This window comes from Esox lucius, chromosome 5 (genome assembly GCF_011004845.1).
Source record: "Esox lucius isolate fEsoLuc1 chromosome 5, fEsoLuc1.pri, whole genome shotgun sequence".
Classification (NCBI taxonomy): Eukaryota; Metazoa; Chordata; class Actinopteri; order Esociformes; family Esocidae; genus Esox; species Esox lucius.
This window is the reverse complement of record NC_047573.1, coordinates 8,181,003-8,194,380: the sequence shown is the minus strand read 5'-3', so window position 1 is coordinate 8,194,380 and position 13,378 is coordinate 8,181,003. Positions and strand designations below refer to the sequence as shown.

The following is a 13,378-nucleotide window of genomic DNA, read 5'->3' as shown; positions in this document are numbered from 1 at the left end:
TTGGTATCTCTAGTACTACAATCCCATTTCCAAAGAAGTTTACAAATAAAAACAGAATGCGCAAATCATTTAATCCCTATAATTACTTGAAAATAGTACAAAGACAACATATCAAACGTTGAACCAGAGAAAGGTTATTGTTTTAGGGAAAATATATTCCCATTGAGATATTGCCAAAAACGTTTGAACAAATGATGAACATGGGCAGGTTTATTACTGTGTTGCATCTCTTCTTCTTTTAACAACATTCTGTAAGTGTTTGGGAACTGAGGAGATCAATTACTGAAGTTTTGAAAGTGAAATGTTTTCCCATTCTTGCTTGATATATGATTTCACCTTCGGAAATGTTAATATTCCTTTGTAATTTTTCATTTCATAATGCATAATTTTACATTGAGAAACGTAAACATTAAAAGTGGATATTTGTTTTTCAAGGAACAATAACATTTTTCAGTTTCAACATTTAATATGTTGTCTTTGTATTATTTTCTATCGAATACAGGGTTTAAATTATTTGCAAATCTTTGTCTTGATAACTGCTGTTTTTAAGTAATACATATTTTTTTATGAGATAGTGGGGATAGAAATATCAACCAATGTCTGGCCCTTGTAGACATCAGGAAGTCCAAACCAATTGATGTGTATTTTGGACAATGATGTGTTTGAAGGTTTGCACCATTACTTAAGTGCTGAGCCATATGATAGACTGTTTCCAGAGGTTTCAATACTGAAGCATGCATACATGCTTCACCATAATCTAACATAGAAGTGGCTTGCACAGATTTATGTGCTGAGAAGACAGGTATGATTTTCTTTCATAAAAGAAACCAATTCGAACCTTTAACATCTTCACCTTTTGTAGAACGTGTTTTATAAATGACTGCTTGTCATCTAAACAGATTCCTAGGTATTTGCAAAATGGAACACGTTCTATAACATCAACAACACGTAAACATAACATATTGCACGCAAACAAATCATTTTCATTATCCTGTCAAGAGACATGAAAAGCAAAAGCCTTGAGGATGACAAAATTCAAGGCCTATGTTTAATTACCATTGTAGTCCATTCATTTCCATTGTAGTCCTTACATTTTCATTGGTCTTTTAATTTTCTGTATGGTCCTTCCAGTCCTATTTTAGTCCTCTTGTATACTTTGTGACTCTTTTATGTCAATTGCGCTCTTTTAGGATGACATCCTGGAGGGTTGGATGGAGATTGGTGACTGCTACTTCCACAAGTGCGTCAACGATCTGGAATTCTACAGGTCCCGACTGCTCAAGTTCTGTCCTCCGGACGCTTGCAGAGTGGAGCTGATGCGTTACAAGACAGTAGCTTTGGGATGCACTGACCTACCGTTCACTGTCAAGGCAGTGGTAACTGTTCAAGGGGCCTACGTGGAACTCCAAGCCTTCATCAGGATGTCAGCTGCCTTCTCGTCCTTCACCGGCATGTCGGAGACTCAGCCGCTCTGTGACAACATCCTGATCCGTGTACCGGTGCCGGGCGACTGGGTGAAGGTTTCGCGCACGGTCACACTGCTCAGACGGAAGTCACTGACGGCCAGGATGAACCGGAATGCGTGCCTGGGATCGGTCAGTGCTGCGGAGTCGCAGCCAATCATGCAGGTTACCGTGGGGACGGTGAAGTATGAGAATGTGTACTCGGCCATCGTGTGGAGGATTGACAGGCTGCCTGCTAAGAACATGGGTAAGGACTAAGAGAGAGAGAGAGTCTGGATGTCTATTGACAACCCTCTTTTTTAAGAACCTAACATATCCTTTTATAAGAACCTAAGATATCCTTTTATAAGAACCTAACATATCCTTTTAAATCAGACAGCATTGGGAATGTTATTGACACTCTAGACTAAATATTTATTCAGCGTTTGGCTAAAATAATTTTAACAAAGTGCGTCCTATAGCCATTGATGATCTGTCAGGACCTCTGCACTGGCAGTTAGGCACTCTTCTGAAAACCCTATCAGTTCTCCCAACTTCTGTTTTCAGAACTGTCCACACAGGTTTTCAGTATCTCTTTGATCTGGACTCACTGCTGTCCACCTCACAACACCTCCTGAGTACTTCTTAAAAAGTCCCTGCTGGAAGAGCCATGAGTGTTGCTATAGACCCAGCCTTCTGGCACTGGGTTCAACATTGCGTTCCAAAATGCCTCGGTATTTCCTGACGCCTGAACCTGTTCAAGGCACCCAACGCCAGATGCAGCCAAGCAACCCCAAAACCTCACGGAGACTCCAAGTACTTTACTTTGAAGGCTTCAATTTGTGCTCAGCAAACATAGAGATGATGAACTTCACCAAAAAGCCACAATTTGGTCTCCTCTGTCCACAAGAGATTGTTGTGTCTTTCTCTCAGCAGTGCATATCCTACCATACAACATCCTTTACTGAGTTGACGCTGAAAGGTGCGAGTTGACACTATTGTACCTGGTGTCTGAAGGTCAGGTGATTGAGGTGCTTTCTCCACCATTGGAACAATCCTTCGCTGCGATCTTCCCTAAGTTTTCTCTTGCGCCCACATCCAGGGAGGTTGACTCCCTGTAGCATGAACGTCTTGATAACATTATGTATGGTGGAAAAAGCTAAATCATGGTCTCTGGAGATGGATTTATAGACTTGATTGTCTGATTGTTATCTTGCATCCGACCATCCTTAGAGAATTCTCTGGTTTCATTATTTTTCGCCATGCTCATTGGGATACACACAGTGACACAAAACACAAGTCATTTTCTCTGTTCAGACTGGATGAATATGTTTCTTTTCATGTTGCAGGCACCTCCAACTCACTCATTTCCAAAGTAAAAGAGAATAACCTGCTAGAAATGTTCTAGAAGGTGCCAATAATATTGTCTGGTCTATTTTTTTGGTTTTGTTGTAGAATTAGCTAAAATGTAGTAAATTATTTAAATTTAGGTTTCATTCAATCTCAAACCAAAGTAATAAGTATCTGGATAGCAGAATATATTTTTTATGTTTTGTAGATGAAATGGTGCCTTATTTGACTGAAGTCCAATGATGTTAATACGTTTGGCCACAACTGCATCCTCTATATCCTTCTCATGGTGCTCCCCCAAGTGGTAGAGAACGCTAACTACACATTCTTCCTTCCTGTCGCAGCAGTGGACCATCCCCATTCCTTCTCCTGTAAGTTAGAGCTCGGCTCGGACCAGGAGATCCCCATTGACTGGTACCCGTTTGTCACGGTGGAGTATGAGATGGCGGGCGCTGTGGTTTCACAAACCCGGGTAAAGTCCCTGGGCACGGAGAGTGACGTTCAGCCTCAGAAGAACGTCGCCTACAGGACCCACTGTCTTTGTCAGGTGATGCCCGAGTTATTGTTCTGTACGGTTCTGTTGGATAACCCAGTTAATGTCTGAAACGTTTTTGAAAAAGCTGCTGATGTAGGTCTTCCTTGTGTTACAAAAACACTATTATCGTTTGGTAATAACAGGGTTTACAAGTTCTTAGCACAAAATGTTTTCTGAAACACTAGCAGTTACACATGCAGTCCAGACATGGTCCTGTCCAGTACTGGTTACGTAGTAGCACTGCAACGTCTTCCATAGCTGCCAAGATGTGCGATTATCGCATGCCTAATAACACTCAGCCGTATCTGCCTGTCCTTTGCAGGTTGAAATTGAGAAGAAGTGTGTCCAGACAGAAGCACAGCTGCGGCCAGGCTGCACAACACAGTAACGACGACGATCAAGTCCTACAGGGGGAAGTCTGCATACTCCTTGTGTTCGCCTTCGCTTGTTCCGGGACTTTTTGCCAATCAAACACATCATCCCTGTCACATCACAAGGACAAGTTTAAAAGGAACAAAGCCTGCGTGTGTCAGATCAATGCTGTGCTTTAACAGTATACTGTGTGTTGTGTGCAATTTCTCACATGTATCCTGACATTCCATTATTCCATAATATTTTTGGTCCTTTTGTGTTTTCCATCGTGTATGTAAAATTAACATGTTGTAACATAGCCTGGGTGCCAGATATAATCAGTGGTATAATGGATTGTAAACGTATAGTGGATTGTAAAGGTATTTTATTTTATGCAATAATTCTTCCTGGCTAATAACTTTTTCCTTTTTTTACTAAAGTCACAGTGCCCGCTGATTAATGTTTTTTTTTTTTTACCACACCAGCGCAATGGAGACAGTTAAGACCATCAGGACTTGACAAAGGAACAGTCACCCAGTGGCACCCAGGCTAGTTGGAACCTATTGTACATGGTGGAACTTAAATTTAGGGTACAAAAAAATAATATATTGCAGGAACAACCAAGCACACAGATCACAATGCACTTTACATTTCGTTTAGAAGATAATTCATTGTGAAATGACAGGAAGTTTGGAACACTTTATAGAAAAGAAAACACAATGTATATTTTGTGAATTTAATACAGTGTGGCCTATTCCCAGTAATGTTTTCGCATTTATTTTCAATTAAGAAAAGACTTATGATGGAAAACGTATATTCCCCGAATTTGTTGTCTTGCTAGTGCTGGTGTTATGTACTGCTAACCATGTGCACTCCTCTAATTATATAGGTCAACATTATTAACTTATGTTTATAATGAAAGGTCAACAATTCTATCATTGTACTACTAAACTATTCTGAGAAATGGGATGGCTCTGGTCCAGTGCTGTGCTAATGTTACAGTAAACAGCGGCAAAGCTGACTTAAAAGAAAATGACTGGTGAAAGTATATACAGTGTGATTACCCTAATTACGAATCCGTAATTTCAGTACAGTGAAGACATTCTGCTTCACACCACTTCAATTAATTATTCCGAGGCGTTGTTTCCCCGCGCCCTACTTAATCTCCGGCGTCAGCGAACCACAGGCGGCCGCAGGTAAACGCCGGACCAGAGCTATTTGTGGGATATCAAGGAATGGTACACTAAATAAAAACGATATAACAGTAGATATTATTAAATGTATTTTATATTTGCAGGAAATTGATTTGTAGTTATAAACAAACGAAATTAAACGAATTTTATGACTGGTTTTGTGTGCAGTGGGAGGGATAGTATTGCAATGCCAAAGCGATAGTGGTTAATCAAATGTCACCTGTTTTATATTGGACTGCCCCTTAATCTGGTGGTTAGCTCTTGGACAGAGTTGCCAGATGGAACGCTTTCCCAAGAATGTTGAAATTTTTTATGACCGTGTGCCGGCATAATGGGTTTAGGCGGGTCGATTTACAGATAGGGTTGTATAGGGCCATGCGGGTTTTTTTTTTAGTCTGCGTGTGATTGGTTGTGCACAGTCAATCAAATCTGGCAACACTGCTCTTGGACGAGGCAGTAACTGAAACTAATCAACGGAAATTTTTTCCTATTCGCTAGCTGTCACCTGCGTGAGGAATTTAGTTGCCTAGCAGCTATTTTGTTACCGAGGCAGCAAGTCCCCTTGGACCCTCAAAATGCTATCAAATTCAAATAATCTGGTAAGAAGTTTACAGAAAAAAAATAACGATGTCACTAACATTACAGAATTCTTGATTGCCAGTCTGTCGAAGACAGCTAATACAGTACTACTAGTCTGTATCACATAGTTTGGCTAATATGCCCTCCTTTCAATCACGCAGTCGAAGCTTTACCTGTCCGTTATAGAAGATGTGATTGAGAACATGCGGGAGTTGATTTTGGATGAAGGACTAGAAGACCGCGTCCTTGAAGTCCTAAAACAGGTAAGGCGGGGAAACCAGTGTAATGAACCTAGGCAATATTTTCTCACTTAAGTTTCCTATATTCCTCATTCTTCACAACTGACTTCACTTTATCATGCAATGTTGGCTTACAGTACATTTAGCAGATTATTTCAGATTGGTGTATTCTGGTGTTTTAAAGACCCAGACCTATAGGTATACTTGTTGAAATCATAATCCTTACAGATCCTTACTGAATCAATTCTGAAGTAGCACTTTATAACTAGAACAGCATTCCTACAGCTTACTGCGTAATATCTGAAATCAGCTATCTCAGAAGATTTGGTCTGAGTAGCGTCACAAGTGTTTTTGTAAATGTGATGTAGCTCTGGGAATCAAAGGTTATGCAGTCCAATGCAGTGGATGGTTTGGCCCTCGTGAAGAATACCATCAACTCATCGAACTTTGTCCTGCAGCTCCCTCCAAACTATGGACAGAATTTTACGAAGCCTACAGGTAAGTCCCGGAATTACAGTTTTGTTGTTGAGGAAAGTTGGCTGCTTCCCAATTACTTCCCTTCCTCCCTAAGTGTTCACTTCCATTAAAAGAAAATGACTGGGGAAAGTATATACAGTGTATACAGTGAAAATTCAGTGATTTGTGTTTTGTGACGAGTGAGTGAACAGTTGTAAACATTAGAAGGAAGGAAATATTATTGGGGCACACTCTCACAGACTCTTGATTGCACCTATCTGTCATTGCTTTGATTTACTATATAGGGTAATGGTTGCATTTTCTACAATGTGTGAGTTAATCAGGCCAATTTCTTATTGAAAGCAGATTGCCATGCATCTTCGCTCAATTGCTGTGCCTAAGCCTAATTATTCCATTCCCTCTCCCTTCTGCACTTAGCCTCTATGGTGAACCCCGCAGGCCAGAACGTCCAGAGTTTCACAACTAAGGCAGGTTACGCTCTTATTTGTTTGGGTGACTTAACGTTGGTTGTGCACTGCGGCAAACTGTTTGCAAACTCAGATTTGGTACATTATCTCGCTGTTTGTTGTACATTATCTCGCTGTTTGTTGTACATTATCTCGCTGTTTGTTGTACATTATCTCGCTGTTTGCCACTTGACAACTGAGGACATCACTTGGTTCAGCACTGTAGCATCCCCAGCCGTTCTAACACAGCCACCTACAGTTTGTGCATTCAATTCAAGGTAGCAAGGTCAAATACAGTGTATGTATGTTATGTTGGCCTGTTTTGGTAAAAATGAGGTTGTAAAAGTGGAGTTAAAAAATCTGATCAGGATCAGGTCCACGTCACCCCCGCATGGATCAAGGCTAGCAACACTGTTTTGGGTTAGCCTACGCATGCGTGTTGTACAGATCTGTTGGATTTAAAATGGATTATTTTATCTTTTTTCACATCCCGGCTCCCACTGAGACACCCTTCAGAGAGTTGTTGAGGATTCTTGGTTCTGTACACTGCAGGGTGGGTGGGTAATTTGTCTAGGAGAGGGGTGTCTTATGTCTGGCAACAGGACCGGTCAGGGTGACACTGTTAAAAGGAAGTAGAGATGGGTACATTTTAATGAATGTGGGTCAAAGGGGTAAATCAGACCTCACCACCTTGTCTTGTGCCGGCAGTGGTAGCCTGTTAACTCAGGTCTCACTCAGAGTGCAGAAATAACCTGTGCTACAGTTGAACCAGGCTGCCTGACTCAGAGCTCAAGACTCCTTTGTCCGCTTTAGCTGCGGTAGCCTATTACTGCTGACGGAGAGCAGTGGTAACCTGTTAATTAAAGAAATACAATGATTAACAATGCAGTTTGGACAACACCAGCATGGTATTTTACAAAGCAAATTAAAGAAGCTAGTTGGGGAGCTTTCGTCAACTCTGAGTTCAAGTGGCGATAATCTTTCAAGGAACCAGTTATCAGCTATTGTTTTAGTCAGGTAGATTACTACGACAATGCATTTGTCACGCCTGCTCCAGGAACAGAGGTCTGACCTGCTCCAGGCTGCTCCAGGCTGGTTGACTCACAGCTAACTCTGGTGTGGGTTTAGGACCATTGCAAAGATTAGCCAATCATCACTCATCCTCTTCATTTGAGGTTGATGACTGGTTAAGTGTTGTTTCAAAAACTTTTCTTCTCACTTTTACACCGAAGTCACCTGAATTTGCTAAATACTCATTTCTGGTTGAATTGGGCGAATGTGAATGTTGGACTGACTCGTCCTTTTTCCCACCTTGTTGTTAATGTTCTGCTTTTAATTCGCCCAGTGAATCATGCCCCTGCATCTTCCAGCCTGCTAGACGGCGGCCGGTCACCCAGTAATATTCAGTGTTGTGGTACAGATTATGCCAGAGCTGGAATGTGACCGAGCTGTAACTGAAGCTGACTAGACAAAAACCCGGCGTTGAAACGCTCCCTTTTCATGGTTAAGTACCACTCAAGTCTAGAGAGAGAGATGGGGCGAGTTGGGGGGTCTTAGTTGTCTCTGGTCATGTCAGGTTGACACAGCATCAAATACAAAGGATGGAAGATATGGCTCATCTTAATGTTGCTCTAGATATGGGTTGAGCACTGGGACTATCTTGGGATAATTGGGACTATCTTGGCAGGGTTTCTCTTCCTTTTCCGAGGCTTCAATATTACTTGATACGTTTCTGCCTACGGCACAATGCCGAGTATAATTGAACACCTAGCATGCAGAAAAGGCATATTTATATCATCTTATGGGACAAGTAAGCCTCCAGCAGTAATTATATATAATACAAGCATACGTTTTACACAGGTTTTCTGTGGCATTCAAACACCCAATTCTGTTTGTGAGCGCCATTCTCTGCCAGCTGAACTTTAAAGGATGTCAATTATTTTGACCCTTAGTGCTGTGAAAAAGTTGAAAATTATATTTTCTCTTAAGACAAGTAAATGTGGATCAAATTGTAATTTTTATTGCAGAACAACGGAGGAACTCTGGCCACCTTCTCCCTTCCTCCAGGAGTGACCTACCCAGTCCAGATCCCTGCAGGGGTCACACTTCAGACAGCCTCCGGTAAGAAAGGACCCGGAACGACCACATCTATAACCATCGACAGCGTTTACCAAATTCCTCATTGAAAAAAGTGAACCATGAAAACATTGCATTAAAAACAAAAAATGGCCTGGAGAAAATCCTAAATAATTCTTAATAATAAGGTCAGAGGCAGAAGGTCCTTGTTTTGCGGGTTTGTTTCTCTCACCAGATGTATGTTGCAAGTGCCTACAGGGTATACATTAGCACTCCACGGGGTTTGAGAAACGGAAAACTGAGCCGTTTGCTTCCTGTAGAGATGGTGAAGACCTGAAGGTGACAAGGTCATCTGCCAATCTGGACTTTCCCAAGGTTAAGTCCATCTCCCAGGATCTTGGTGTTCCTGTTGGAAGCGTCTGCAGAAATATCAAGAAGTTTCCCGTCTGTGGAACTGTGATCATTTACCTGGGACATGGCTCAAACAGGGTACTCAAAGAAATACAATACATGGCTCAATACAGGGTACTCAGCCAGATGTCGTCAACAGTTGGTTCAAATGGTTAAGAAATCACCGCACACAACTGCCAAAGATCTAAAAGCTCACCTGAAGAATACTGGATGAGCACTTTTCAGAAGGGTTAAAGGTAGAAAGCACAAAGACCCTGCTGCTGAACGGCGAGACTAGAAAAGAATGGTGAAAGACGATAAACTGGGCGATTCATCCAGTAGCCAGCGATGGGTCTGGATGTTAGTCCCATAGAATGGCAAAAAACATGGCGAGACCTGAAATGAAAAGTTTGGTGAAGGCACCCCTTAAAACTTAATGATGGTTACAAAAATGTTTTAACTGCAGTTGTCTCCAGTAGATGGGCAACAAAATATCAGGTGCCAATAATTGTTTCTTTGCTCATCACAATATTAACGGTACATTTCAGAATACAGATTAGCACTGAAGTTGCATAACTACAGAATTAATGTGAGAAGACAAAAAAAGTCTTAATGTTCTACTTAATATTGACTTAATGGGGAAATTATTTATAAATAGTGCAAGTGTGTGAGTATTTTGGGCTACAACTCTATGCCTTTTATTTAACTACTCCTCTCCTCTGTCTCCTTAAGGCCAGCTGTACAAAGTCAATGTCCCTGTGATGGTGACCCAGGCCCCCGCCGGCCAATGCCCTCTGCCCCCATCCCAGCTCCAACCCAGGCAGAGGGTTCCTGTCGTGGAGCGTCGAGACCTCTGTTCCACTTCCCTGCAGCCAGCCCCGGTGGTTCCTTCTACTGTCCCGAAGACCATGGCACCTCTGAAGACGGAACCTTTCACCCCGCGACCTGTGGCCTGTCCCAATGCTGTCCCTCAGACAACTGAGCAGAAGCCCCTGATTCCTCTGGTCCCGGTGAACCACCGAGATATTTCTTTACCGTAGCCCTTTGGTTTGATGTGTGTAAAAAGAAAATTAATACAATAATATTTTTTTTCTTCTCAGCTACGCGATGAGAAACCTGTGGTACCCCAACCTGCTGTTCAGCCCACAGTTCAGGGGAACCATGTTCTGCAGTCAGAAGCTCCTCCAGTTCAGGCTCCCTTTTCTCTGCATACTCAAATGTCCTTCCAGCCTCCATACCAACCACCATTGTACAAGTCAGAGAGCCCCTTTGACAGTGGCCATTTTACACTGGATGGGATTGACTTTGACAGTCCAAAGCCCATAGACATGAGCCTTACTTCTGCCTCCACCCAGATGCAGAGCCTTCAGGTAAAGTCTTTAATATACCATATTCAATATTTTTTTTTGCAGTGCTGAGCTTTATTGCCTTCTCCAAATATTTGATGTTTTATAACAATACAGTTGTTATATGACAGATTTTGTAGTCTTACCATAACACTGCCTGGACTCTTATATTATACAAAAACGATACATTGTTGTTTGAAACTATGGTTTGATTTGAGGAATGCAATTTGTACAATGTTGCATGATTCAATGCACTAGTATTTGTCGCATAATTTTCTTTCCATTCTGAAGTAGCCTTTGTTCCTAATAGTGTCGCTTGCTTTGTTCTACAACATATTTTCAGAAAGTTGAAAATGTAGTAAGTTTTCAGAAGTTTGTAACAAGGATCAATTCATATTGGTGAGTTGTTACATTTGTAGTTCTAATGACTTTCAGTCGGTATAAAAAGTCCACACCTTTATTGTAAATCAAGACAAATCATCAGTCCTTTTAAAGCTATTGAAACCAACCGGACCTTTTTTGCAAGCCATTCCTTGGTTTGTTTTGTCTGTGTGATTTGGCAAAAGCCAACAGGTTGCGTGCCAAAGTGTCTTGATAATTTGATCTATTCATTGACCCTTCTATCTTTACCAGAGCCCCAGTCCCCAATAAAGCAGCCCCATAGCATGATGCTGCCACCCCCATGCTAGATAGTATATAATGTGTAGTTTGGATGATTAGCCATGTTGGCTTAGAATTAAGGCCAGAAAGTTTTACCTTGGTCTCATCAGATTATAGGACATTTTCCTACATGGTTTGAGGAAATTAAATTTGTCTTTTTGCAGTATCCATTCAGGCTTGGGGTTTTCCTTTTTGTGAGAAATGTCTTCTGTCTTGCCATCCCACCCCACTGCTCAGGAATTCTGCAGTGGTTGCAAAAATCAGGGAGTGAATTCTTGTAGCTTTTCTAACTTTGCCATTGGCTACTTGAGTGCCTCCCTGATAAGCTTGGTTCTTGTCCAGTCATCAGTTTTGGTAGGGACGTCTTGATCTTTGCATTGTCCTGGTGGTGACTTATTGCCTCTTTCTTAATGATTCAAAATGAGTTTTCAGTGTTATCAGTGACATAATACTTTTAATGCCTTTATCCCAAATGGCTCGACTCAAAACATAGTGTACTAAACGGCGTGCAATTGGAGAATTTAACTATCTTACCATTGCTTTGATTGCAATGGGAAGATAGCAATGGCACAGATTCTCATTTACAGCAACAGCTTGGACAGTAGTTACAATGAGTGGCTGGGGATGTGGTAGCCCTGCTGCTGTATTGAGAACAGATTGAAAACTTGGCCGTGACACCAGGATTGAGAATCATATGAACTAACCTAGGTGAAGATGGAGACGGTCCTGCCTGATGGGTCAGCATTTGGAGCCTCTAAGGTAGCGGCTGAGGAGACGGTCAGACAGGAGGGTCACGGTGGAACAGCTGATATGTCGACACACCTGGAGGGTCTTCCTTTGGATGCTTCCAAGGTAAGAAGGGAGAAGGCAACCGGGACTCAGTCCAAAATCCTACATTAGATCTTATGTACTCTGGAGAGATGAGCGGGTTTCATACTGGTATGCACTATGGTGAAGCTGTCACTGAAGCTATTAAACGGCAACCTTTCTCAGATTGTATAAAGAAGTGTATGGTGGGTTGAAATGTGTTGTACACTACATTCCCTGTTCCTCCTTTCCCAGCTGGAGATGGCCCTGCTGAAAGACTACAACTACAATGATGCTCTGGCCGACATCATCCAGCTGGATGGGCCTTCAGACAGCAGCTCTGACGTGGAGGAATTCGAGGAGGAGATGGGTGGTGAATAGCATTGTTTCAACAATATGTAGCTGTGTGGACCCTGAGTGGTCTGCCTTGCACTACAGCTTTGTCACACCAACAAAAAATGTAAAGTCCACTTTTATTCTAACAATGGGACTATATATTTCAAAATGCATACAAGCGTTCTCAGATTGTACCTAGGCGAGTTTCCAAGAGTGCATAAGCATGCAGACATTCTGATGGTTACACTTTAAACGGTTTTGCATGGACAGGAAAAGCTTCGGCACATCTGGGTGCAGCCGGTGTCACATTCATAGGTTTGCTCTTACAAAAATTACAGTGGACCTCCATACTTGCTATATGCTCTAGAGCACTGTCTCCCAACCTTTTTCAGTTACTGTACCCCCAAAATGTTTTTGCACTGCTTTCAGTACCCCTGAAGTACCCCCTCATGTTAATTTCACTAGTAAGTCTATGGTGTCATGAGTGTTTTCAAGTACCCCCTGTGGAGAGGCCAAGTACTCCCAGGGGTCCTAGTACCCTTGGTTGGGAACCACTGCTCTAGAGGACACAAGTAGTCATATTATAAAACAGCCATTGCCTGTCTATTACAGCTGTGATAGAGAATTAACAAGTGTGGTTACAGGTGTGATGGGAGAGATGGAATTAATAAGTGCACAGGTGTGATAGATTATTAATTAATAAGTGTGTACAGGTGCGATAGGAGAGAATGACTTCCTGGGCATGATGACAGCGGAGGCTCTACAGGCTCTACAGGAGGCGGAGGAGAGCAGTGATGATGGAAAGTCCAGCTCCGGTGATGACAGTGTTGGGATGGATGAAGTCACAGTGGAAGAGGTGAGAATAGCGAGGAAAGAAGAGCATTCGCTCATCTTTGTGCATTCTGTCCTTTTGAATATAATCATATTGAGTTTGCTTACACACAAAGCCTAATTCTGCATGAACAACCACTTTAAATGGAGAATTTCTATTGATGTCTCCATACTGATTAATTTGCACAACGACCAGTAGATGGTGCTGTTGTCTTGTTTTTATTATAGCCCCCCTAACTTAATGTGGCAGGTGTAGAAAAGAGGTTCACACCTCAGGGTTTCAGAGAAGAGAAAGCTAGGCAAGGTTCCATATTTATCCC

At 42.0% G+C, this 13,378-nt stretch overlaps 1 protein-coding gene across 1 annotated transcript in view; it reads left to right on the top strand.

The window, feature by feature from the left end:
* The window catches only part of LOC105028413 (stonin-1), a 29,188-nt gene that overhangs the window by 13,791 nt on the left and 2,019 nt on the right, over window positions 1-13,378 (top strand). Inside the window, exons 5-15 of the mRNA XM_010901155.3 lie at window positions 1,191-1,710; window positions 3,137-3,339; window positions 5,612-5,713; window positions 6,058-6,187; window positions 6,584-6,633; window positions 8,640-8,733; window positions 9,811-10,088; window positions 10,179-10,448; window positions 11,793-11,936; window positions 12,147-12,264; window positions 12,941-13,083. Coding sequence (XP_010899457.2) covers window positions 1,191-1,710; window positions 3,137-3,339; window positions 5,612-5,713; window positions 6,058-6,187; window positions 6,584-6,633; window positions 8,640-8,733; window positions 9,811-10,088; window positions 10,179-10,448; window positions 11,793-11,936; window positions 12,147-12,264; window positions 12,941-13,083 — 2,052 coding nt within the window. The remainder of the gene's footprint in view (window positions 1-1,190; window positions 1,711-3,136; window positions 3,340-5,611; window positions 5,714-6,057; window positions 6,188-6,583; window positions 6,634-8,639; window positions 8,734-9,810; window positions 10,089-10,178; window positions 10,449-11,792; window positions 11,937-12,146; window positions 12,265-12,940; window positions 13,084-13,378) is intronic.